The sequence below is a fragment of the Diadema antillarum genome, unplaced genomic scaffold (assembly GCF_040938485.1).
Source record: "Diadema antillarum isolate AM-2024a unplaced genomic scaffold, OU_Dant_1.0 scf00000022, whole genome shotgun sequence".
In the NCBI taxonomy this organism is placed as follows: domain Eukaryota; kingdom Metazoa; phylum Echinodermata; class Echinoidea; order Diadematoida; family Diadematidae; genus Diadema; species Diadema antillarum.
In genome coordinates this window covers 3,670,310-3,697,169 of record NW_027270911.1, presented here as the reverse complement: position 1 = coordinate 3,697,169, position 26,860 = coordinate 3,670,310, and the positions used below count along the sequence as shown (strand labels likewise).

General features: G+C 38.4%; 2 protein-coding genes across 2 annotated transcripts in view; one reads left to right on the top strand and one right to left on the bottom strand.

Moving 5' to 3' along the window:
• The window catches only part of LOC139731676 (translocation protein SEC63 homolog), a 29,763-nt gene extending 25,228 nt beyond the window's left edge, over positions 1 to 4,535 (bottom strand). The window contains exon 1 of the mRNA XM_071642568.1: positions 4,387 to 4,535. Within this exon, the coding sequence (XP_071498669.1) occupies positions 4,387 to 4,504 (118 nt within the window). The 5' untranslated portion in view covers positions 4,505 to 4,535. The remainder of the gene's footprint in view (positions 1 to 4,386) is intronic.
• Positions 4,536 to 10,421: 5,886 nt separating this feature from the next.
• Positions 10,422 to 22,879, top strand: LOC139731687 (CAAX prenyl protease 1 homolog). Its single transcript, XM_071642579.1, has 10 exons — positions 10,422 to 10,561; positions 12,429 to 12,575; positions 13,528 to 13,614; positions 14,136 to 14,252; positions 15,261 to 15,413; positions 15,933 to 16,074; positions 16,628 to 16,734; positions 19,077 to 19,316; positions 20,293 to 20,436; positions 21,555 to 22,879. The coding sequence occupies exons 1-10, from the start codon at positions 10,448 to 10,450 to the stop codon at positions 21,771 to 21,773; spliced, it is 1,470 nt and encodes a 489-aa protein (XP_071498680.1). The 5' UTR covers positions 10,422 to 10,447; the 3' UTR covers positions 21,774 to 22,879.
• The last annotated feature ends 3,981 nt before the right edge of the window (positions 22,880 to 26,860 follow it).

The following is a 26,860-nucleotide window of genomic DNA, read 5'->3' as shown; positions in this document are numbered from 1 at the left end:
CTACTACAGCGTGTGATGTCACATGTGTACAACGATACAAAGAAAATATAAAGAAAATTCACCATATTTTAATTTTTCTTGCATAATATAAAAAAGAACACTTGACTTCCCTCTTTCAGAAGGCAATGGGGAATAATATTACCCTTAACATACGTCAGTGACGAGTCAAGAAAATGTGCACTTTTTTCAAAAAGTAAAATGTTGTGAAATTCTCTTTATATTTTCCCTATATTGTTGTACGCATGTGACATCATACACTGTAGTAGTCTTCTCATCCAGCAGTGACTGTACAGATACTTTAAAAATTCAGAACTTTTGAACGGATTGTCCGATTTCCCCCAAACTTTCACTGACGTGTTCTACTATAAATATTGCTGCATTCACTCAATCCACATGTATTTGAAGGTGAACTTGTCCTTTAAATCACTGCTCCAAAAGGTAAACAGAACCTTTAATGTACAAAGTACTTGGACCGTAAACTTGTGTCTGAGATGTGCCTATCACATCGCACTAGTAAGAGGTTAAACTCTTTCAGCCAGAGCAATGTATTCTTGGAATAGCCTTTGTGCTGATACTGTAAAAGGCAACACCAGTTAACACCTTCAAGTCTAAACTCAATGATCACTGGAAACAGAGTAGTGTCTCTAATTAATTTAATCCAGGGCCCTGTTTTATGAAGTTAAAAATTTATTACAAATATACATGTAGTTGATTTCAACTGTGAGTCTAATAGGCAGCCTGTGTGTAGTAAGGAAATTTAAAATTGATTTTATCTTTTGATAAAATGGGGCCCTAATTGTATAAATTGACCACCTGTGGATACATCACATTGAACTCCTCAGGCTAAGGATCGAATCCTTTGAATGGCCCTCTACAAGTCTTTGACTTATTAGGCATTATCATAGGTACAGTAATTCACATAATTCAGGTAATCAGTGAAGTAGGCTACATGGGTAGATGTAATCACACAGAAAGGATAGACTTGGAAGCCTGACTAATTTACTGTTTCTGCATTTTTCCAGTTCCAGTCTTTGTGAGTGAAGGTAAAAAAACCTGCACCAAGGTTTGACCCCCCGTGCCAAAATTGAAGTGCGCGTAAAAGTGTAGATTTTTGTAAGTGGCAGTCAAATTTTGGATGCCGTTATGGTTGAATTATGGGCTGCTTGCTTTTCTGAAGGGCAGGACATATATTTCAGTCTCATTCAGTACTTGAGCATTCTGATCAAAAACTGGGGCTATAGGCCGCCAGCCTTTTCTGTGGATGGCCGGGCGGAGGGTAAATCACACTGCACAGACAGGGTAAACTCTATAGACTGGCCAGGCAGATCTAGATTCATACTTCTTTCTTCTTGGTTACTGTCCAACGCCCCAAGGCCAATGCAGTGCTAGTGAAACGGCAGTGGCTTGGCATACACTGTATGGTTGGACCTACTACTCAACGACCGCCTTTATTTGTAACCACCATTTCACCGAAAATATTCAACAGATTTACCTCAATTTCGTCTCACTTTGGGAGAAAATACCGCAGATCCTTACCCCATGCTCAGATTGTCGCTCCGTATCCTACGCACGTAAATCTCGGTGAGAAACACACGGGAGGTTTTTTCCTTGCGCCCGTGGTAGCTCATTTTTTAAACCGACCGCCCGTTTTCCCGTTGAAAAGCACGTAAATCTAGTGAATGGACAACTTTGTGTTAACAATAATTATGTGTATTACTAATGAGGATTTTCTTCAATTCTTTTTCTTCCTGTTTCCTCTGGTTATTTACCTGTGTCCCCCTAATTTTTCTTGATTTGTATTCATGTTCGAATGTTCCAGCGTATTGCACCCCATCCCACGCGTATTCTTTATTTTTATAGGCGAGAAAGCCATTGCGCGAGGGTGATCGATCTAAAAATAGGTGGTCGATGAGTAGTAGACTTACTATACTGGATGAGAGTGGGGTGCATTAATGGTGGATGGCCAGGGAAAATTAGGACTTAAGAAGCCCTTAACTTTTAATAGCTGCTTTGCTCTTGAATGCTGTGGGGAAAAAAAATGTTATTTTGAAAGTATCACTCATTGTCTGTGAGATTCTTCTTCTTCTTCTTCTTCTTTAATCTTCAAAGGGCTATATAATGCAGCCTATCATGAAGATGTTCATATAACTTGTGTGCACGATAAGAGGAGGTGGGTCATTAAGAGTTCCTTGAACTGTTCAGGTGAGACTGCACAAACTACAGAGCTTGGAAATTTGTTCCACTTGGGTATGGATCTCTGCCACTCTGTCTCTGGGCAAATGCAAATTTGTTGATGTTGCCCCTAGGGCGGTATGTTTGGAAGCACATGTCATGATTTTTCCTGGGTTTAGATGAGTTAATTGTACAGAATGTATCTGGATGGATTGCAACAAGGTCGTTCATGATTCTGTACACCATAGTACATTGTAAGTCTGCTCACAGTACGTCGTGTAGATGACAGAGGGGGGTTTTTCCAGTCAGAGAGGGAGATAGTGGAGTTAGCAAGATCCAAGAAGAGTGAGTCTGGTGAAGCATTCGGGTGGTGTTGCAGTTTTGGTGAGGTGTGTTTTCCATCGCTTTGGCCACTTGGTGAGGAAGCCGTCTCTGAGGGTTTTGTACAGTGAGCATTCACTGTACAAAGTGTTACTCAGTAAAGACATTGTAAAACAGAGCAACTGAAAAATTCTTTTTTTGGGTGTGTGAAAACAACTCTGGCTCAGAATCAGCTCCCCACCCAAGTCGTCAATACAATAGCATTATCACCTGAAAAGTTTTGAAAGCAAAGTTTGAGAAACGTCATCTTCGATTCAACTAAACAAGTATGGTAGGTGTGCAACCCACCGACTGGGTGCATAACGACCGACCGCGCATTATAATGGCATTGCGCGTACAGAAAGAAAATGTACGCATGGGACTACGCGCAACGGTGTTCGATTCTTCACTGGGCTACGCTACTGAGTAAAATGTGGCGAAAACAACTAAGTATTCCCTCTAAATTACCGAAATTTAGCAAAATCGAATAAGGTTTACCGTGTAACTACATATAACTAGGCCTACCTTTGCTGACTCGTTGTTAGATGTAGAGTATCCTTCCGTAATAAATTTGACGATTTTGACCGCAAAATTGTCACCGCCGCTTGTACGATCGTGCACACACGTTACACATACACATGACATAAACATTTTGTCGCCCGCTACGACCGTACGAGTTGATGCAGGAGAAACGAGAAATGAATGTGAAAAAACAAACCGACTCATCTAATTTATTTCAATTACGATGAAAAGTTTCCTAATGAAAATCAAGTCAAATTCATCAAACAGTCCTGTCGCCATGTCACCTCTCACTGACGCACAACACTTCTACCATCCCGGGATAGTTTCAAGGAACTGCTGAAAGGGATTACTACTTCAAGGTTCAAGGTTCAAGTCCTTCAAAAGTAATATCGAAGGATTCAAAATATATTCAAATATTATTGGGGAAAAAATGACGGCTAGAAAAAAACAGCGGCCTGTCCAAAAAACGCATTTAAGTGCCCTTTATACGTATTGTCAGGGTGGTCGGTTGAAATGAGCAGGGCAACTGAGTGCGGAAAAAATGACACCCTACGCGTTCGAAGCCGCCATCTAAGAGCGCGTACCTCAGATCGCATTTTCAGTGCGCGCTTGTGAATCTGGAGTATTTTCTCCCCACGTGAGTAAAATTTCAGGCAAATTATGAGATTTTTCACGTTTCTATTGATAGAAAAACGTTAGGTGTTCGGTATTATGAACACCCAACCATACCACGCGCCCTCTCTCAACCGGTGCCTTAATATACCGAAAGGTCCTGCACTGTATCACATCCAGATCCAGATCTGTGCATCTTATTCTTGGCTTTAACGGTTACATGAATACAAGTTTACATCTCCAGAAGACTCCGTATCCGTATCAACTGATCAAGTCATGAATAAATACATGATGATTGATACATTTAAGCAAATTGTAACGTTAGGTTACAATTTTCATACGCCTTTACCAACAGTTATTGCGATAGACGTAGTTTTCTAGACCCAACCAATTAACCGTCAGTACAGTGTTCTAGATTCTACATCATCATTACAGTCTAGATAAAAACAGAAAGTCTATGTGGTCTAACGTCTGGACAACTTCTAGATTTTTCTAGCACATTCAATTATCATTGAGCAGCTGGCGCTACGTACTTGTACGTGCTACAAATAAGCAGGCGCAGCGCAGGCGGGTAAATTTACTGTAGCAGTGTACGTTAGGCCTACGAGTTCACTGGTGCGCCGCGGCGTGGGAATACACGCTCCATACGGCAAGCAAATCATTGACTGTTTTTACGAACTCCTGGATATCATGTCCTAAACCTTCAGTTCATTTACTTACCTTTCTTTTGTTTTGAAGGCCACAAGTAGTACGTCAAGGGAAATAACACCAGTGCATAGAAGGAAACAAGAAAATAGAGAGAAGTTCCACCAGATTCGTCGTACTCGAATTTCGCCATGTTTCACACGTTTCACACCCTGTGATGTGTGCATCGGATTACCCATTAACTACACTTTCTATGGCCGTTCTGCGTTCTTCGCTCACAGATCTGTTGCATTTAGAATCCGATCCAGCCTACATGCTGTTACACGAAACGACACATGATCTCGAATTTGCTCAAAAAAACAGCCCAAACGTACTGTCAAGTCGCCGGCATTGCTCAGTACGATGCGCGATAACACTGCTGTGCAGTAATAACCTGTAAACCCAATTTTGATTCTAGGAATATCTTACTGAGTATCTCTATCTATCTATCTATCTATCTATCTATCTATCTATCTATCTATCTATCTATCTATCTATCTATCTATCTATCTATCTATCTATCTATCTATCTATCTACCTACCTATCTATCTATCTATCTATCTATCTATCTATCTATCTATCTATATTTCTATCTATCTATCTACCTCTATCTGTCTATTTATCTATCTATTCATAAGAACCTTTCATATCAATTACGTATTTTCCTATTCATTCATGACGCACCGGTTACCAGGTTTTTTTTTAAATGTTTTTGTCGGCGTTTGTTTGTTTTTCTATTGTGCAAAATAACTCTAAAGGTAGTGAACAGATTTAGATGAAACTTTCGGAAAAATTGAAAATGACACAAAGGCTCAGATGATTAAATTTGAGTGATCCGGATTTTTTTTTTTTGAATGGATTGTTGAAGAATTTTCTTTAAAAAAAAATCTTTGGCAAATATGGTCAATGAACTTAGAACTTCAAGTTTCGGGAATTTGAAGTTTGTATATACAAGCACTAAAGCGAGTTCTCTGCTCGAGGCGCCGCAAAGCATGCTGGAAGCTGATGAGAAGATAAACACAAGGCTTCTTTATCATTAATGGGATTCACACCTGCGTAAAGTCATTTGTAGGAATTCGTTGTATCTATATTATGGGACAAATTATTTTCTCACGATTCTAAGTTCACGCACAAATTTAGTGGAAATTTGGGAGTATGTTAGTAGCACGGCTGGTACTGCACGTTCTTGAAAGTCAGAAAGTGTGTGTGGGGGGGGGGGGAGGGGAGGGGACTCATGAAAGGCCTTCAGCGCAACTTTCTGATTTCACTTCTGGTTTCATCTGCTAACAAGCGAAAAAAAACCCCACAAAACAAACAAACAAACAAACAAAAAAACAACAGCTTTCTGTGTTCACATTATTAAAAGGCCTTACCCGCGCTTCATCGGCTGGCAAGCATAAGATTAACCACATTTCATTTTTTTTTTTTTTAAATTTCAAGTGAGGCCCAAGTGGTTGCACCTTATGTATTCCTATGTGTGCAATAAAAGAGGGAAAGGAGGGGGGGGGGGGGGGGGGGGCTCCCCGTCCGCCGGCCCTGTGGATAGCACCAAGGAGATTGTTTCCTCAAGTCCAACACTGGAGTTTCCTGTTCTTTTTTAATTATTTTATTTGATGTTTAGTCTTATTTTGCACCCTGCACAGCTGCCTGCTGGTCTGGGGCTGCGAAATGGTTGTTGTTGCTGTTGTTGTTGTTGTTTGATGATGATTTTACAATGTTTACACCACCCCACCCTGCTTCGACAAGATCAACCCTCATTTCATTTCATTTCATGTCATTTCGTTTATTTCATTTCCAGCAATGTGAAACATTTTCATACACAAAATAACACAATATCAATACAATGTATAATAGTAACAAAGAAAAATACATGAAGTTAAGAATACTACGCATCACAAAAGCAAGTGAAAATTGAATTAAATCTACAGTTGCAAGAAATGGAGGAGCCGCACATGCTAAAAAGGTAAGCTTGTATTTTGCAGTCTCCTCGTGGACAAAAAGACTAAATAACATTAAAGAAGCACTTTGCTAGATATAACATAACAATAACAGGTGCACAACACATACAGACCTATACAAACAAACAAACAAACAAACAAACAAACAAACAAACAAACAAACAGACGGACAGACAAACACAAGCAACCTCTCTTGTAAAGTGAAAGATAGAGAGGAAAAAAGAACACAGTGAAAAAAAAGAAATTATTTTGAAAGATGAAACAGAAAGAGACATGTGGATAGGAAAAAGACGAGAAGGGAGAAGAAATGAAGGGTCTATACCAGCACACGAAAAGCACATGGTGCGACGGATCACCGAGGTATATGTAGGAAAGGAATAGATAAAAGAAAAGAATGAGTATAACGAATAAAAAAGAAGGCTCGAAATTAATGGAAACTAAAATGTAACTCATTCAGCTATATAGGAATTTATGAACAACTTCTTCAGTTAGAATGTGAATGTGTTTAAACTTAACTTGTTTCATGCTGTTGTCGAGAGAGTTCCAAAATTTTGGGCCAGTAAAAGAAAATATAGATTTAGCAAACATAGGTCTAGTCCTAGTTAAGGGCGAATGAAATGAGTTGGATTGCCGGGTAGGATAAAGATGAACAGATCTATTTTTAGTGAACATGGACTCAAACACAAATAGGAGAGAATTATTGGGAAGTTTATACATGAATTGTCCTAAATGTAGAAAATACAATTCCTTTACCTTTAAGATTTTGTCTTCATGAAATAACACATCAGTGTGACTTCTCCATGATTCATTGCAAATGATACGAAGAACTTTTTTTCTGCAACAAAAGTAGTCTTTCCAAATGCGAAGAATATCGTGTTTCCCCAAGCGAGTAAACCATAATTCAAATAAGGTAAAATCAGAGATGAATATAACATTAAAAGAACGTTCTTGGGTAAACAAAATTTAACTTTATTTATAACACCTATATTTCTTGAAATAATACGGCTTATGGAATCAATATGTAAATTCCAATGAGTTTACGGTCTAGAATCAAACCAAAAAATTTGATTGAAGAGACTTCTTCAATAACTGAGTGTCATTCAGATAAACATTCCTTGGTACATTTTCCAAAGAATTACTAAAAATCATACATTAAGTTTTTTGAATATCTGTTGACAATTTATGTGCTCTATCCATTGAAGTAATTTATCCAATTCAGTATTCAAAACATCAATTAGCATAATTATTAGGATCAGAATGTACCAAAATGCATTAGAATCATCGGTAAATAATTAGAAAGGAAAGAACACTTGATGAATTCGGCATGTCATTAATATAAAGGATGAATAAAAGAGGTCCAAGCAAACTTCCTTGAGGCACTCCACAATTGACATTTTTCCTAACAGATGTATGTCCATTAACATAAACAAATTGCTTACGGTTAGAAAGATAACCCCTGAACCGCTCCAAGGCCTTTCCTCAGATACCATAATGTGATAATTCATAAAGAAGCATATTGTGGTTAATGGTATCAAAGGCCTTGGAGTAGTCCAGGAAAACGCCAATTTTATGATGAAATTGATCAATGACTTTTGAAACTTTATCTAGAAAGGTAAGTATTGCGTGGGATGTCTTGTGGTTTTGCCGGAAACCAAACTGATAATCAGAAATTATTTTGTGAATATCCAAAAACTTTAATAATCTAAAATGAACAACTTTTTCAAGTAATTTCGAAATAGAAGTCAACAAAGATATAGGTCGATAATTACAAACATCTTTCCTATCCCCTTTTTTATAAATGGGAATTACTCTAGAAATTTGCATATCCTCAGGGACAAATTTACTCCGTTACACAAAGACAAATTAAAAACATGTACCAATGGGTCAACAATAAAATTCATAATATTTTTCAAAAGAACATTATCAATGCTGTCATGCCCAGCGCTTTTCTTGTTTTTTAAATTCTAAGCAATATCTAATAATTCATTTCTCTCTAAAGGAAGGAAAAACAATGAGTTGGATTACGAGATTGTATAGAAACTCAGAAAACTTCTTTTGAGTATCCGAAATATTGCAAGCAAGATTATTGCCTATTTGTGAGAAATACTGATTAAACATATTTGAAATGGATGTAACATCATTAATAATCAAATCATTATGTTTAATTGTGGTAATACGTGGTTTCTCCGTATCTTTATTAGTAGCTGTATTAATAGTTTTCCACGTATTTTGAATATCATGTTTAAACAAAAATAACTGATTAATAAAATATTTACGTTTCTCACACCGTATTACTTGCGTGAGTACATTCTTATATGAAGTATACTTATGATGAGATTGCTGAGTGCGTTTAATTTTATCAACATGATACAAATTATTCTTACGATTAATCGATCGCAACAGAGATTCAAGGCAGCCTAGGATATCTTTTGTAATTGATACATTTTTTTTTTTTTTTGGGGGGGGGGGGGTAATAATAGAAACATGCTTATCCAGAATAGAAATTAGCGTTTGCATGAACAAATCATAAGCTTCAGTTGGATCTTCATTATCATATTACACATCGGTCCAGTCCACTCTGTTTAACTCGTCCTGTAACCTAACTATATTGTCAGGTGTTATTATCCAGAAACTAACCAAAGGAGGCTTTAAATAAATTCTTCGTTTAAGGGGGATATAAGTGAAAATGGGGTAATGGTCAGATAAATCTGATAAAATAATTCCGGAGGCAGGTAAAGGGCTGATGTTACAAAATATATTATCGATAAGTGTTGCGGAATGATTGGTTACACGAGTTGGTTTTGTTATAAGCGGTAAAAAAGACGAGGAAGTCATTATATCCAGAAAATTTTAGGCAGTGTTTAAAATCTGAAACTATGACAAATCAACATTAAAATCTCCCATACATAATAAAACAATCTTTATCATTAAAAGTTGGGTTTGATAATAGGGATTGTACATAATAAAAAAAACATAAATATTTGAATTAGGTCTATATAATACTGACACAATTATATTCTTTGAATAAGGGACCTTAATTTCAATAACAAGTGATTCAACAGCTTCACTCATACAATTCAATTCATCATGAATAACATAATCCAGCCTCCGCCCATTTTCTGATTTCTGCTATTATGTATGAAATCATAACCTGGGAGTGAAAACATAGAAGTAAAACCCCGAGTTGTCCATGTTTCACTAAGACCTATTACATTAAAAAAGGATCCATGAGTGCCATCCATAAATGGAAGCGAAAATTATCAAAATTATGATTCAAATTCCTTATATTCAGATGCATTAAAGACAAATTATTGTCACAATCATTACCTTCAATAAAAAATTTGATATTGTTAATTGAGAAATATTCTGAACTTGGATATTGTTCAGTGTTATTCTGACAAAAATTAACACTATCCTCACAAAAAATCAAAAGGTAACTGATAATCTTTACTAGAGGGGCCATTAGTTGTCTGTGTTTCCGTGTTATGTCTGAACATTTCAAAAACTCATCACTGTTTAATGAATGAAAAGCAAAGTCTTCGACTCGCATCATCTGGGAGTCAGAAAGAAATAGGACGACCACTCGGTGTCATCGAGCACCGAATGCGTTATTGAGAGTATGCATGGCAGAGACCCCAGGAGGATGAGATAAGAGACAGCATGAAAGAATGTAAGAGGATGAGGAGGAGGAGGGAACAGAAAAGGGGGTAGAGGTAGGAATAGGAAAGAAAACAGCGTAAATAACCGAGAATTACAAGAGAGCAAATAAAGAACAAACAGTAGACAAGAACAAGACAAACACCACAAAAACACATAAGACTCATGAATGACCAAGGTACATTTCCGAAAGGCTAACCCTCGATCGGAAAGTCATAATGGGGTTTTATGATCTTTCTTATTTTTTTCCGAAATTTCTTCCATTTCTTTTCATTTATCATTATCATCATCCTTTTTTACCCATACCCACACTCGCATAGTTGTAGGCTACTTGCACTCACACACAACGCACACGCACACTGTGCACACTCTCTTTCGCGAAATTGCAAAACTTTTCTCAATTACGGTATAGTCGGCAATCTGTCGCGTGATGGCGCACCTGCAAATTACTTAGTATTCGTCAGCATTTACGGCTTCGAAAATGGAAGTGACCAGCGAAGCAGTTGGATTTTACAACCCTCAAAACATCTTTTGGGCGATATTTTTGTTTTTGTGGATCGTGTACCTTTGGGAGACATACTTGTCTCACCGTCAGGTAATGAATCCATGGCTTTGTGTAACATTTATGTTTCCTTCAATACCATCATCTGTTCATACAGTGTGTGTCTTAGTCCCATATGTTCATTTCAGCGTACTGTAAATTCATCTCCTATGAACATGATCATCATCTCTAAAATCTCTGGAACACTGTCGGGTCCTACCCAATAGATTCTACCTGATGTGCAGAAGTGGTTGTAATTTATGCACAACGGTTTGTTCTTTTGCGTCAGCATACAACATGGCAGTGAGTGGAGCCAAACTTGTAAAGACAACAAAGCAAACGGCCGGCCCAAAGACAGTTGGTGTAGCTTAGCCATGGCATTGGCATTGCTAGCTGAGCCCAGCGCCCAGCTCTTTTTCAGCCCCACTGCCCCCAAGCTTAGCCCGACCAGACGCTGTTAGTACGCTGTGCAAATAGCTACCTACAGCGACTGGGTTGTGCATAGTTACCCCAGGCTAGGCCTAAACTCAACTGTTAGATTTTAATTGTCGTGGGTCATCCACGTTCATAATTCAGTTCGGGAAACCCACTCACAAGGGGGGCCCCTCCTTATAAGTAACCCGTCCCCCTTATAAGTAACCCCGTCCCCCTTATAAGTAACCCCAGGGGCACCCCTTACAAGGAGTCTCCACGCTTTTTTGCAATGCAACGCGAAAATGAAAGGACTGCGGCAATTCGCTTGATTATGTCCATAAAGCTTCACAAGTTTCCTAGTTACTCACGAAATTTGAGCAAAATCGGTTTGAGGCATCATATCTAAAATCATGGATTTAAATGCGATGTCAAACAACCCATGCGAATGCTGAAATGCGAGCGATTACTGGCGTGAGTGTCGCCAGGCGCGGCGGCGCGGCAATGCTTGAGTGCAGACGTGGCGACTGAGTACATTTCGTACTCAGTCGCCACGTCTGCACTCAAGCATTGCCGCGCCGCCGCGCCTGGCGACACTCACGCCAGTAATCGCTCGCATTTCAGCATTCGCATGGGTCGTTTGACATCGCATTTAAATCCATGATTTTAGATATGATGCCTCAAACCGATTTTGCTCAAATTTCGTGAGTAACTAGGAAACTTGTGAAGCTTTATGGACATAATCAAGCGAATTGCCGCAGTCCTTTCATTTTCGCGTTGCATTGCAAAAAAGCGTGGAGACTCCTTAAAAGGGGTGCCCCGGGGGTTACTTATAAGGGGGACGGGGTTACTTAGAAGGGGGACGGGTTACTTATAAGGAGGGGCCCCCCTTGTGAGTGGGTTTCCCGAACTGAATTAGCATGTGTAGAATGTCTAACGTTAGCGTTTAAGAGCCTACATGACCAGTTGTTTCACCAGTTAGAATACAGTAAAGTAGCAGTAAATTACCTTAAATTATTGAACATATAATTTAATGAGAGAAAACACAGAAAATCTAGCAAACGGCATCAATTCATCATCATTTAACCCCCCCCCAAAAAAAAAAAAAAAAAAAAACCAAAAAAAAAGAAAAAACCAAACAAACAAACAAACCCAGATCCACTCTGTGTTTCCATCAAGTCCTTTCTGGCAGAGCTATTTCTGAGATGAGAATTGATATTTTGTGTGAAGTGTTCTAAATGTTATAAAATCCCGATAAAGCTGCATTATTGTGTCTTCTAGTTCTAATTTGTGAGTGTATTAAAAAGCAGATTTGCTGAATCTGCATCTGTAATGGCGCCCGCATCAAGGTTCGACCTCCCTTGCCAAGAAGTTTGATCGTGCACAAAAGCATTGAATACTACAAGGTTTCTTACATGTAGCAAGTGGTCAAATTTTTGGACGGCATTATGCTGGTCGAATTATGGGTGGCTTGCTTTAAGTGTAATACCTTGTTGCTTTCAATTTCCAGCGAAATATTTATCGGAACACGAAGGAAGTGCCTGCCTCTCTGAATGATGTGATTGATCACGAGACGTTTCAGAAGGCGCGCCTCTATGGCCTCGATAAAAGCAGCTTTGGATTCTGGCATGGGATCTATGACCAGCTGGAGTCATCTGTGAGTCTGAACTAATTAAATGAGAGAGCAAGATTTCGTTGATTCTCTCATTTTCTATGTCTTTTTTATTTGAAATAATTCCCATTTGGCATGATGCATACAGGTACATCTTATGTAAAGAAGAACTATCTGTAAATTGTTTGGTGAACAATGATGTAATGTAAACTTGCAAAGTTGTTGGTATCAACTGACAACCTCAGTTTAGCATTATTACATATTGTTGATTATAGGTAAGACTAAGATGAAAGAATTGAATGTAATTGAATCTAAATGCAAAAACTGCATGTTGATTTTGATACAGCCACGATTACAGGGTGTCTTAGACTAGGCTGTCTATGTCAACACTTTTAGTTTATGAAATTTACTTGATAACAGGAATTTTCAGATGTCATTTGCCATAATAAGATTAAGACAACAGATTTTAAAACTGATAGAGTAAATCATTGTAATTATTAAATATTTCAAATTTTCATTCTTGACTACATAGGTATGAGAAGAACAACCCTATTATCTGTGAATGTCGTGAGATATCTTCAAGTATTTTGTTGCCTTTGACTCAGAGCATGAATTGATTCCTGTAAACTGTGTTTTTTTTTAATTAAATGTCTTTACAATAATAAAATGAAATGCATGAGATCCTGTCAACTCGAGTGTTTGAGAGAGTTTGCTGGAGGTTTCCTCAAACAGAAATATTGTTTGACTCAAATCTACATTGTGCTGGTTTATGTAGCTTAACATTTTTGTTTGAAACATAAATATTACATCTGGCAATATTTCTGATGTGATGTGCACATGTGTTTGTGTAGATGTGATTATACTTTACAAAAATGACATTAATAATGCTTTAAATTAGTTTTTAGTCCCTAGTACACCACTTGCTTGTTTTTTCTTCTTTGAGAAGAAATTTGTTTGAAGACATCTTTCCCTTACCTGCTTTACTACATCTCCACAGGTTATATTGATCTATGGTGGAATCCCATTCCTTTGGATGGCTGCAGGGAAAGTGATGGGCCATATTGGCTTAGGAACAGAATATGAGGTAAGTACATAAAGTACGTACATTGTAAGTGAGTAAGTAAGTAAGTCTATCAATCAGTAAATCAGTTGGTCGGTCAGTCAGTGCTTTGCCTATTTTGTATTGCTATTGGGGCATTTGATTAAGTGTTTTGTCGCATATATTTTTCTGGACAAATTTGCTTTCAACCAGTCAGATGCAAGGATTTCAGTAGCTTATTTAAGCAGTTTGTCAGAAAAGTTTGTTGTAATGAGATGCTTCATCAAATACTCCCTGTTCTTTCCTCTATTGTTCTTGTCTTCTTCTTCTTTCTGCCTTTTATGATTTTTATGATTGATTCAGGTGCGTAGGGAGTGTACATTGTTGCCACTGGTATTGTTAATCGTATAATTTTGCTTTTCATTTTTAGTCATTAGTTCTTGTCACTTTTGCTGTTGTGATGTTTCATGTCTTTATTTTGTAATGATTATTTCTGTCATGAGTGTTGTTATTATCAACATCACTCACGATTGAGGTAAACATGAACTGTTATTTTTGCCACACAGATCACACAGTCAGTTGTCTTCATGTTGCTTGCTTCGATATTCTCCACCATTGTTGGACTTCCTTGGGTTCTCTACAGTACTTTTGTCATTGAGGAGAGGCATGGCTTCAACAAACAGGTGTGCCATTTTTGTAGGCCTTTTTCCTTTAAAAAACAAGGAAAAGAAAAACATATCTGGTCAGTTGTTGACAACCCACTTTATTCTGTTGTGGAAGTCACAATTGTATTTCTTTAAACATACTAGTGTTTGATACCCTCGCTATTATCTCCAGAGAATATTCAGGAGAGAGGAAAAGGGAGGAAAAAAACAACACATAATTTAATTTCCAAACAACCAAATCCATGAGTTTCCAATTATAGAATTCTTCAGAGCACTCACGTACATAATGACATTTTTGACATTTCATCTTCTCAGAAATACAGGACTGGAATTTGACCAAATTTGGTAGAAATCAGCAATCGGGGAGGAAATCGTAACTCAAATTTCTGTGAAAATCACATTCTTTTTCAAAAAATCAATTGTCAGATAATCAGTAAGTGATGCCCTATGTGAATTCTAGCTGTCTTATCCCCGCCCCCACAAAAAAAAAAAAAAAAACAGAAAAGAAGAGAAAAATGAAGCCACCACTGCATGTCAAAGGAAAGACCATCTCACTTGTTAGAGTACTTAGGCTTTCATGTTTTTTCACTCTCCTGAATGCTTTTGAGATATGAGGTTTTGTTGCCCCAAGAATGCTATGATCTAGTTACACTATACTACTGTAAAATGAGGAATGTTCGCGTGCAATTTAGTTTCGTGAATTTTGCAAGCGCCAAGATTCGCAAAATTAAAATGCATGCGAAAGTTCTTGTTTACACTACATGATTGAGCGCCAGTGGCAATTCGCAAAAATTTCATGCCATGAAAAAGGTTGTTGGCTCTAATTCATGAAAATTTCACGCCACGAATGTTTCATGTTTTACAGTATCACTCCCATCAATGAAGTTAGTCTCCATTGAAAGCAGCAAATTGTTATTAAAAAAAAAAGACATTATATACAGATGTACTGTTAAGATCTTAAATTTTTGTCCATCTCCTGTTCACTGCCCATCTGTGATATTATGTACGTGGTGCCCATCATCATAGACACTGGGATTCTTTGTCAAGGACCAGCTGAAGAAGTTTGTTGTGATGCAGGCCATCTCCCTTCCCATCCTGGCCGGACTGCTCTTCATCATCAGGATGGGAGGGCAGTATTTCTTCATCTACGCCTGGGCCTTCACTCTTGTCATCTCTGTGGTAATGCTTGCCAAAAGCATCTTTCTTTCCCGTTATTCTCTTTCTCAAGTGAAATGTTTGACCGTTTCTCCTCAGTATTATTCATTTTCTACCTCACTCAAATTGTGGCTAATTATGCCAGAATGTAGTTACAGCTTCCTTTTCTCCCTACCATTAAACTTTTTACAGTGCACTCCCAATTTAACAAACATGGTTATAATGAAATTCCGGTTGCAACGAAACAAAAATCCAGGTCGCAAAATTATTGTATGTTCTTTATCGTTTATTTGTTCAGTTATTACCAAATTTTGATGTAACAACAGAAAACTGCCAGTCCCCAGGACTTCATTTTAACAGGAGTCCATTGTATTATGAACTGTATGCACACAAACTTGCTTTGTTGTGATACAGCAATATCTACTTACACCCACGTGTGTATATATATCATACTGATTTTGACCAAACCTAATAATGAGTGCTGTGTTTTAAGTTCAGATTCATTGCCATTAACTGCTTTTTCTTCCCCCGTGTGCTCCCCAGTTCTTGATTACCATCTACGCTGACTACATTGCACCCCTCTTTGACAAGTTTACGCCCCTCCCTGAGGGAGACCTGAGGACCAAGATTGAAGGCTTGGCAAAGAGCATTGAGTTTCCCCTCTACAAACTCTATGTTGTGGAAGGTTTGCACTTTTTTTCTTCGGGTTGTCGGGAGCTGGGGTAAAGGGGCAGGGTTATTGACACTACGCTATGTGTGCATGGTTTAGATGTATGTTACACGTATCTCTTGCTAATAATTGTAGTTGCCCTCATTTTTAATACATCATGTCAGGTGTTACCACACAAAAAGCTTCATGCACTTGTAATTATAACTTGCATTTACCATAGTGTTGGGAAAGAAATGATTGTTGTACATGGCAATCTTAAAGTACCTTATTTTACATAAACATATATTGAAAAATTACCTTGTTTTTCGTTATCTCATTTTTCTGTCTTTCATTTGCATTCTTTTCAGGGGAGGGTAGAGGAGCAATGTGAATTTAGTTAATGGGTCTTAAAATGTAAATTTCCAAAATGAAGCATACTGAAACTGCCATCAAAATTACGGGGCAATGGAGTAAAATTCCATGCAAATGCTCACCACAGACACCAACCAAAATACCACATGGGGCAAATCCGTAGTAGCAGGTTGATGTAAGCAACACATGAAGATTGATATTTATATCTTCCACCCAGGATCAAAGCGCTCATCCCATAGCAACGCATACTTTTACGGCTTCTTCAAGAACAAGAGGATCGTCCTCTTTGACACTCTCCTGGAAGACTACACTCCAGTGGACAAGGTGAGTTGTGCGGTCTTTCAGAATGCTGGCCACCACATGCAGGGGAGCCTTGCTGTAGCGAGGGCCTAAGAGCTATGACAATATTAGTCTAGAATTCAACCACTCACTTGATGACGTCATTATGTGTACAACACATTCTACTGGTGTATATGCGCCGGCCGTTGCATATATAAGTTTGTGCGCTTCTTCAGTCACCATGAATGAACAACAACAATCTAACAGTGGTAAACATGTTATTAAACATGGTCAGTCCCGAGTAGAGACAGATCTTGTCGTATCACTTTATTGCTACGCAGAACGAGGTCTACGGCCTACTTTACGCCAATCCGTGAAATTGTCAGCTAAAAGTGCCCTAAAAAGGGCATTTCAACCTCATTAAATCAGCTGTAGTGGAACATCTAAGCCTAATCTACTCCTAATTGATGTTTGGCTTACCGATTTTATGAATTACATGTTTTCCGAAAAATTCATGTTTTATTTTTCTTGCACAGCCACAGGTCTCGCAGCTGCCTTCCAAAACACAGTGCCATTCAAATCAACTGCTGCTGATATGCTGTGCGTGGCCGGCTGTGCGCGCACATTGCTTTGCAGCTCGCCGCTTGGCCACCGGTACTTCGTACACATACTTAGGTCATCAAAAAGAGATCTGAAATCGTAATTGTCCCTCGCTCAGAAAAGAAAAAAGAATACATCTTTTTAATTGCATCTGATTATGTCATGGATATCCTTCTGGTATCAAAACTGATATATTGACATTGTTCATGCTCTTAGCATGAATGTATAATTTGAATTTAAATGTATAATTTGCCATACTTAATTTAATTTATATGTGTAATTTGCCATACTTCAGATATTTCAACAGGTAGTTGGTCTAAGATATTGATATAAGTAAACAATAGGGCATTTAAGCCCAGTAGGTAATTTCAAAATGCCATTGAAACATGTTCCATTCAAACTGAGAAGCTTTCAATATCTAACCATTCCTAGATTGGAGGTTGTTAAGATGTATAACTTCAAATTTTGTGCAACTGATTTCAGGTGGTATAAAGCCTCAAGTGAGTGTCTCATAAGCTTTCAATAGTGTATACTTCATTTGATGAATCCTAAATTCTGATTCAGATTGGTTGAAATTGGGAGCATGAATTCAAAAATTGCCTTCAGTCCCATAGTATTCAACCTGCCCCATAGTACTAAACCACCTTCTTTTGGTTTATAGCAGTATAAAGTAGCATATATGTATAATGCACTGTAAAGGCTTGGCATCCATAAGCATGAGAGATGACCCTTGTTTGATGTGACTACATTCAAACATCTTTGGCAGTGCAGATGTGTGAATTTGCTAGCACAATCGTGATCAACGAGGAGAACAATTCACATAATTTTTAAAGGCACTACAACGTTGTATACAGTTCTGGTTGAGGTGAGGATTTAGCTTTTAAAGGGGATGGCTAGTAACTGATCAGTGGGAATCAGTGGGAATGCTGGGGGATGATTGTTCCAATCCTTGTGGGATTCATTTAAGAGTACATTATATATCTATTGTTGTGTGAAAATTATTTGCTTCAGAATGGTCTCATATTCAAGTAATGTGCAGTTTAAGGCCCCGTCACTGTACAGGCATACTAACCTGGAAACATTAAACTGCACATTACTTGAATATCATTCTGAAGCAAATAATTTTCACACAACAATAGATATATAATGTACTCTTAAATGAATCCCACAAGGATTGGAACAATCATCCCCCAGCATTCCCACTGATTCCCACTGATCAGTTACTAGCCATCCCCTTTAACGTGTTGCGAGATATTTAGAAACCACTCTGTGAGATGTCAAAGAGCATGCAATTCTAAGGGGTATCAAAAGTTTATTTGATGAAAATCGGTTGTGAAATGGCTGAGATATGCAAAAACAATGTGAAACAAAGAGATCCTAATAAAAGGTGTGGCCTGTTGCCTTTTATTGTTATCACTTTTTTGGATATCTCAGCCATTTGAAAACCAATTTTCATCAAATAAACTTTTAATCCTTCTTAAGATTACACGCTCTTTCATATTTCATAAGAGGTTTCTCATTATCTCACTTAGGAATGTTATAAACGTGAATCCCTACCTCAACCAGTACTGTACAGTCCCTTTAAAGGTATAAAACAGATGGATTGCCGTTATTTTGGGCATTGTAAATACTATCACCACCAGGTTCTCAACTACATGTTGTGCCCTCGGAGCAAGCTCCTCTGGTTGTAGCATGGGGTTGATATCCTTCAGGGCAATAATATCGACAGTGCCCCAAAGAGCAGTCCATATTTTTGTATAATGTACAGTCTTCTGATTCTATGGCAGGCGAAGGAGGCAAAGGAAGGCGATGAAGGGGAAGAAAAGAAGGAAGAAGACAAGAAGTTGCTGTCCAGTGATGCCGCTGCTGCTGGAGAGACAGATGCGAAAGAGGAGACGAAGGAGGAAGAGAAGGAGGAGAAGAAGAAGAAGACCGGCTGCAACACGGAGGAGGTCCTCGCCGTTCTGGCCCATGAGCTGGGTCACTGGAAGCTGGGACACAATCTTAAGAACTTTGTCATCAGTCAGGTGGGTTGCAGGGTGCTGTTTCTGATGTCCATAATGGGGTTAGGGTAAGGGAGAAGCCAGTGGAGCTCTATCTGTTTAGAGTTTAAAGAGAAACATCCGGAGGTCCACGTACAGTATGCCATCAAGAACCATTTCTGAGATTTGTGTGTGTGTGTGTATGTGTGTGTGTCTATATGTGTTCATGTGTGTAGTGGATGTGTATGTGTTTGTCTGTCTGTATGTGTGTTTCTGTGTGTCTATATACGTGTGTGTCTATGTCTGTACGTATGTGTTTGTGTCTGTGTTTGTGTGTGTGTGTGTATGTGTGTGTGTCTATATGTGTTCATGTGTGTAGTGGATGTGTATGTGTTTGTCTGTATGTGTGTTTCTGTGTGTCTATATACGTGTGTGTCTATGTCTGTACGTATGTGTTTGTGTCTGTACGTGTGTGTGTGTGTGTGTGTGTGTGTGTGTGTAGGTTTGTCTTCATCTCTAATTGGACATATATATGCACCAAAGGTACTTGGGACATCATACCTTTGATTTTTCATCTGTCTGTCAGTGTGTGTGTGTTTGGGGATGGATAGATGTGAAGTAACTCTAGTGAATATCACTGACTGACTTTTCAAGATCAGGTTCTGAATTTCATCTGTAACTGATTTAATTGTAAAAAGTTGGATTTTTCATTCAGCTGTGTGCTAAAGACAATGATAGTGCATATGAACCATTTCCTGTGCAGAATAAGGGCAATATCTGGTGAATGTTTGGTCCAAATATACAAATATACATAATGTTGTTTTATTTTCACAAGTTACTGGATTACCATTGACATTTAAATTTTTTTTTTTTATCCTGTTGTATTCACAGTGTGCAATGTGTAACTATGCAATGAACCAACTGTCCACAAGAAAAGAAAACTTTTGATTATGTCATATTTGTAATGCAGCATAGAGTAAAGCATCATGTTGTGTTTAAAATCTATGTGTTTGTGTCAAAGGTCAACATCTTCCTGTGTCTGTTCCTGTTTGCTCTGCTGATTGAGCGGACCGAGTTCTTCAACGCCTTTGGCTTCTACGACACCTACCCAACCCTCATTGGCCTACTAATCATATTCCAGTTTGTCTTCTCACCGTACAATGAGGTAGGTTCCCCAGGCTTTGCCCTTATCAGGTAGTTTGTGGATGATCTGGGCCCCATTTCATAAAAAAGTTGATATTATAGCAACTCTTATTACTGGAATGGTGATTGTCAAGGAAATGACAAGAATCCAGCTTCCTGATTGGCTGTTGCTACGAGAAGTTGCCATTCCATCACTATGCTGGATTGTAGAACAACAAATACTAAATTTTCCCAAGTGCTGGTGTTTTGTTTCACCGAGGTTGCAGGCCGGGATAAACAGAACTGCACAAAGGAGAATAGTACTTGGAGTTGTATAGTCCAGTACTGGTGCATCAATAGAACATGCCATAATTGTTACAGTAAATAGGCCTCTCGATAAACATGCATTTTCCGTAGGTTTAGGCCCTTGGAGAACTACTAGATCAAACATTCGACTCACCGTAGATTTTTTTTTTTTTTTTTTCATGCAGAGCGATAACCTTGTTTATGTACAGCTCGCTCAGCCCCGTACATGTATGTGCATATTGCTTACAATGTAGCAGACTTGCGTATGACACACCGCTACTTTCTGCATTCAGTGCTCTATGCGCGCATACGTTGAAAGGCTTGGCCTTGTCTTACTACATCCCTCACTGCGCAAATCTCTGCATAAACAAAGCGCTGGCATGCTGTAAGGGTCTGGTATAAGTGACATGACCATGCTACTACACCACAGATTTCGCACAATCGTGTGATGCAGTCTAACCAATCATAACGCATATTTTACTCTACCTATCTATAACAGAGACTCCAACCCAAAACACCTTCTGATCTGGAGATTCTCCCGCCTAAAACCCCTAGCAAACGGGAGACTCCAAGTTGATGTGTGCGAAGTTCCTAGGGTTCTAGATGCTCTCTCGTGCTATCTAAGGCTTATTTTTTCAACATACGATAGCAATAAGTAGGAAATCCTTTCCAACAGGAGACACTGAGCCAGGGCGGGAGAAATTAAATCTCAACCGGGAGATTTTGCAAAAATGGGTTTTTGGCGGGAGATCTCCCGTCGAAAACGGGAGACTTGGAGTCTCTGCTATAATAGTGCAATCTTCTGTTGCTAGTGGACCGATTCCCAAGACATTATTCTTATCTCTCTTCGCCAAGGTCCTGTCTTTCCTCATGACGGTCCTAACGCGCCGTTTCGAGTTCCAGGCCGACGCTTTTGCCCGCTCCCTCCACAAGGCCTCCCCGCTTCGCATGGCCCTCATCAAGCTTCACAAGGACAACCTGGGATTCCCCGTGGCCGACTGGCTCTACTCGGCCGTCCACTACTCGCACCCTCCACTGCTGGAACGGATAGCAGCTCTGGGCAAGACGGACTGACCGGCCCAAATCAATTTGTCCACCTTCTTGGCTTATTGAAGTCGACAGCCTGACTGGTGTTATGCAGGCGAACCCAGTCAGAATCTGGTTGCATTAAGATGTTGCCATCGTTTTTCATTTTAGAGGAAAATGCGAATGTTGCTGGTTTTCGACCAATCAGTGACATTTACCAATTTCAAAGTGTAACACACAGAAATTCTGGTGTAAGGTTTTTTTTTTTGACATGCAATGTGGATTCTTGCTTTTTCATTTCTCAGTATCCTAAGATCATTACACTTCATCTTTTCTCTCCACAACAAGGCTTAGAAGGCATTTCTGTTTATCTACGACCACATCTTTTCACCAGTAGTCAAATATTATTCACACTGTCAGTCAGATCCTTCCATGCACATTTGAATGTAGAGGACTCAGCAGCCGATATTGCAATATCAGTAACTTCTCTATGTGGGTTCAGGATTCACTAAACTTTGTTTACATGGTGAGGTTTCATTCAAAGGAATTCTGAGGCAACATATGACATCTGTGGTGGATAACTCTTCTTTTTACGATATGTGCCATTGTGAATCAAAATTTAACCTCTTACAAATTTGTTCTTAATGAACTTGGTGAAATCAGACTTTCTTATTCTGCGTCTTGAGTGCTCAAGCTTTCCTCACTTGATGAACTTGAAATCACTACACCTGTTGAATCTGGATATTGGGTACATTCCCCTATTATGATTTGTTTCAACGTAAAACAGGCTGCTTGCTTCGAAAAAGTTCTACCTGATATCAGTGATGGGTTAATTGACCTCAGACCTCTAACCTCCAATACAAAGTAGCGCAGTATAAACTGGTCATGCCATTATTTTGCTGACCTGTACCCTGTCTTTGGAGACTTCGCTGAGGAGTTCTTTGTGCATTCTCTGGAGACAAAACAGAGGTTAACATTCCACAGACAATTATCAAAGCCTGACAGCCATTGCTGGTTCCAATCCAGCTTCAACTCAACACAAGAATATCATAAATTTGCACTGTAGCTTGAAGGCAACTCTGCTTCATTCAGAACTAATGCACACATAATCTTTCATAATGATGGCATATTAAGCAACATACATTACATAGATTTTATTGAGGAGGCACTGTGGCTCTGTGGATGAGACGATGGACTATCGATCCCAAGGTCTATGGTTTGAGACCCCTAACAGCAGTCTAGTGGTTGTGCCCTCAGGCAAGGCACTTTATCGGGCAAGGCACTTTTTCCTCATTACCTAGTCCTTTGTAGGAGACTTCAACCATCGGTTCAATGGTTGCCTGCTTACAAACTTCATTGCTTTCCAAATGGTCACATGAAATAAACCCTAATTCACAGCATACATAATTAGAATATTACCCCACCATATAAAGGGGGAAGGACATTATCCTTACAAATGCAGTTGTTGTTGTTTTTTTTTTTGAAGGCCTTTTTGTCACTCTTCTTTAGAACAAATAATATAATTTTCATGTCATTGTTTACATGCTGTATATAAACTCTTCATTTGTTGGGTAAATAAGGCAAAAACAAAACAAAACAAAACAAAACAAAACAAAACAAAAACAAAAACAAAAAACTGGCTGATGAAGATGTAATTTACCCAAGGAGAAAGATGTTTTAAATTACATCATTTCAAAAGATTACACAAGTGCAACAGGTCAGAAAATGCTTTTGCAAACTCAAACAAAGAGTGTACATGTATATTATGTTCAATCTGTCTAGTTTTCTCTTTGGAATTTACTTTCCTTGCAGTTAATGAATAATTCAGTGATCCCGACAAAGCTTTCAGAGTCACTCTGTGTAGTCATTTATTTTGTAACATGATTAAATATAATGTAAGTATCTGGTTCTTGAATGAGAATGGTGTGAATGGAGCTGTGTTTATTGTCTTGCATATGACGCAGTCTGCCTAATGGAGTGTATGCAATGCATAGGATGTCCACACTGGAACTACTGTGAATGGAGAGTACATGTGCCAATGCTAACAGCTGTACAGTGTTGCCAATTTGATGATGTGGTGTTGCCAACTTGATGTCATGCTGTGTATTTTTAATGATGCTTTGTATCAACATCCTGGTATCTCAGTCTCGGAGATGACTGGCGCATTAATGTGCAGAGCTGTGCTTTTTTTTTTTAAATTCAAATGAAAGCAAACCATGAAGCACATTTATAAGCACAGGTTCATGATGAGACTGAAAAATGTATGTATCACATGTCGATCATTGATGAAACATGTTTGCATTTAGCCATGTTGATCAATATTGGCTCAAGTGATAATGCTCTTGACGTGCAAATAGAAAAGTGGGTCGTATTCACTTCTCATATCATGAGGTGCCAATAGTCTGGTGTGTTTATTTTTATGTGGTAGATTTTATTAGAATCAGATGCAACATATTCAATGCAAGGGAGTGGGCTTTAAAGACATGGCCTTTACAGAGTACTTCCACTTCCAGTCTGGTGTTGTCAGTGAAAAAAAAAAAAATTTTCTGCCAGGCTCTAAGCGTTCTCTTTTTCTAATTTGAGCTCTTCAATGTTTTTGTTTATTTTTCATAATAAATGTCTTGTGTGTGTCATCATCTGTTCACTGTGCAGTAACCAAAAGTACTGGACTATTAAACAGTAATAAACTTTGTTCTATGTCACCATGGTTGCTGTGAGTCTGGATTTACGTTAAATTTTGAAAATCACATACCATATGACAGTGCGGATTGATATTTTTTCTTGATTTCCCACCCAAGGAAGCACTAAAGGTCCTTGATTATGGTAGCAATATGATTGTCTATAGCCACTGAAACAATGCTTGTTTTATAGCTGTTCTTGTGTGATTTATGTATAACCTGTTTGCATGGGAGGGAAAAGTTTCAGCTGCTCTGAATAGGAATAAGTTTAAGGAATGGGGTTAAAGTAAAATATACCTTATTGAAGGAATGTACTCTGTTTGTATTTAATTTTTCAATTTATGTGCTCATTTCTTATTACTTTTCTTCCTGCCAGAGACTCTAACATGGTCTTGAAGTGAATTTGTACCAAATCAACCTGTTTACATTCCATGCATCCTTTTGTTTTTCATTCTTTTCTCTGAATATTCTTCTCTGAAAATCCAGCTGGTAGGTAAACTTAGCTTATTTCAATCATGAATGCGAGAAATTATGTTATCTGTACTGTACTTGTCAACATTTAAGGATGTGTTCCATAGTATATTAACAAGACTAGTCTTGTCCATTAGATGTCCAGACAGATTGTTACGCTAATATATTACATGCTAGGGAATAATTTTCCAACTCAAATTTGATTAGCAATTTCAGCTGATGAACAATATTTCAAATGTTATCCTGTACACTTCTATGGAAGGAAACTGCTACACAAAAGTTAGTTTGTGTAGCAGCGTTGTAAAAATGCATAGCAAATTACGATGCGATACCAGGAAAATTATTCCCTGCATGTATAGTGTATTACTATTACCATTATCAGTGGATACGCTTTATCTAGCTGTGTGTTGGCTGGCTTTTTCTGCTTGGAAGCCTTGGCTGTGTTTTGACTCTGTTGATGCAATAGGATCTGACGAGAGGTGTACATGTATGTCATATCAAATGTTAACAAGATCTGTCCCCATTTTGCTGGTCACTTGATCATCTTTAGGGTCAGTGATGTCCAAGTATGTGTTTACAGCTAATCAGCACACATCATCAGTCGGGACTTTGTACACATGTGGACACCACTGAATCGTCATGTGTGAGTGCTTGACCAATGGATTGAATCCCCTTTTGTCACATTTTGAGTCATTTCCTAGAAGGTATTTTCTGCTGTCTTAGCTTTCATGAAGGGAAAATAAAGTTTGACCTCCTGGTCTATCCATGCGCAAGAAGCTGTGTGTATTTTTTGTTTGTTACATCACCGTTCTGACTCACCTCCATGTCATTATTATGTTCATGTGGTGTGCGATTCAAGTGTAGTGAGGTTTAGATAGACCCTTTTGATCACATAGCTTTAATTGAAATTGTGTCATTTGACCCCTCAAATTAGCAAGTTAATGTGTACAATGTAGAATGATAGGGTGCAATGTATGTAATGTAAAAGTGGATATTTTCGCGTGACTAATTTTTCGCGCTGGGCGAGCTGGGAAGAGTTTCGCGTGTTTTTAATTCCGCTGAATCAAGACATCGACTACTGGAACATATGGCAAGCAAAAATATTCGCGTGCTTTTATTTTCGCGCTAGTTTCGGGTTGCGCGAAATGCGCGGATATTTCAACACCGCGAAAATTTCCACTTTTACAGTATATGTCCCCAGGTGGGATATCCATCCAAATGAATGGTGATCTATCACTTGGTCTACTCCTACTTCATCTAATAGCCTGTTAGTCTCAACTCACATGGTCTAATCCCATTTAGTCTACAACCAGTTTGTCTAATGACCATTTAGTCCAATTGCCACTGAGCCTCATTGCCAGTTAGTCTACTTCCAGATGGGCTATGCCCATTTCATCTAATACCCACAGTTTATTAAACAAAATGGAAAGAAAAATTCCAAGGAGTCAAAATTGCAATTAGGCCATCTGGTCATTAGACGAAACAATAATTAGCCAAACTGGACATTAGACCAAGTGAGGATTAGACCAAACAGGCATCAGAGGAAATTGATAGTAGACCAAATGAGTTAAGCTGTAGTTGTGTTTTAAAGACGAACTGGGAAGTACACCATCTGATATTAGACCAAGTGGCAATAAACCAAATGAATCTCTTCATTTGTGCATGCTTCTATAGAGTTCACACCTCATATTTTCTAGTAGTTGCTCCTGAAATATGGCTTAGCTCCTGGGAAGGATGGGACATATGTAAAAAAATGTCAGATACAATTCACACCCTTTTTTTCTGCTAACTGTTTTTTTTTTTTCTAATGCAAACTTTGCTTTCATACAGAAGTAAGCGGTACAACACAGAAATCAACATACATCACACATTTGGTACATTTAATCTGTTTTTATTATTAGAAATTGAAGAATTCAGACAGCTAACACACGTCAGGTTAAATAAGAAACTGACAAAGAATTAGAGAGACTGATCAAAGTGCAATAT

Bases quoted from the DNA above. Each gene is read 5' to 3' on its own strand.
- LOC139731687 (XM_071642579.1), top strand. From the start codon at position 10,448: ATGGAAGTGACCAGCGAAGCAGTTGGATTTTACAACCCTCAAAACATC. The intron at 15,414-15,932 runs GTAATGCTTGCC...TGTGCTCCCCAG, and splicing joins TCACTCTTGTCATCTCTGTG to TTCTTGATTACCATCTACGC. The intron at 20,437-21,554 runs GTAGGTTCCCCA...CTCTTCGCCAAG, and splicing joins TCTTCTCACCGTACAATGAG to GTCCTGTCTTTCCTCATGAC.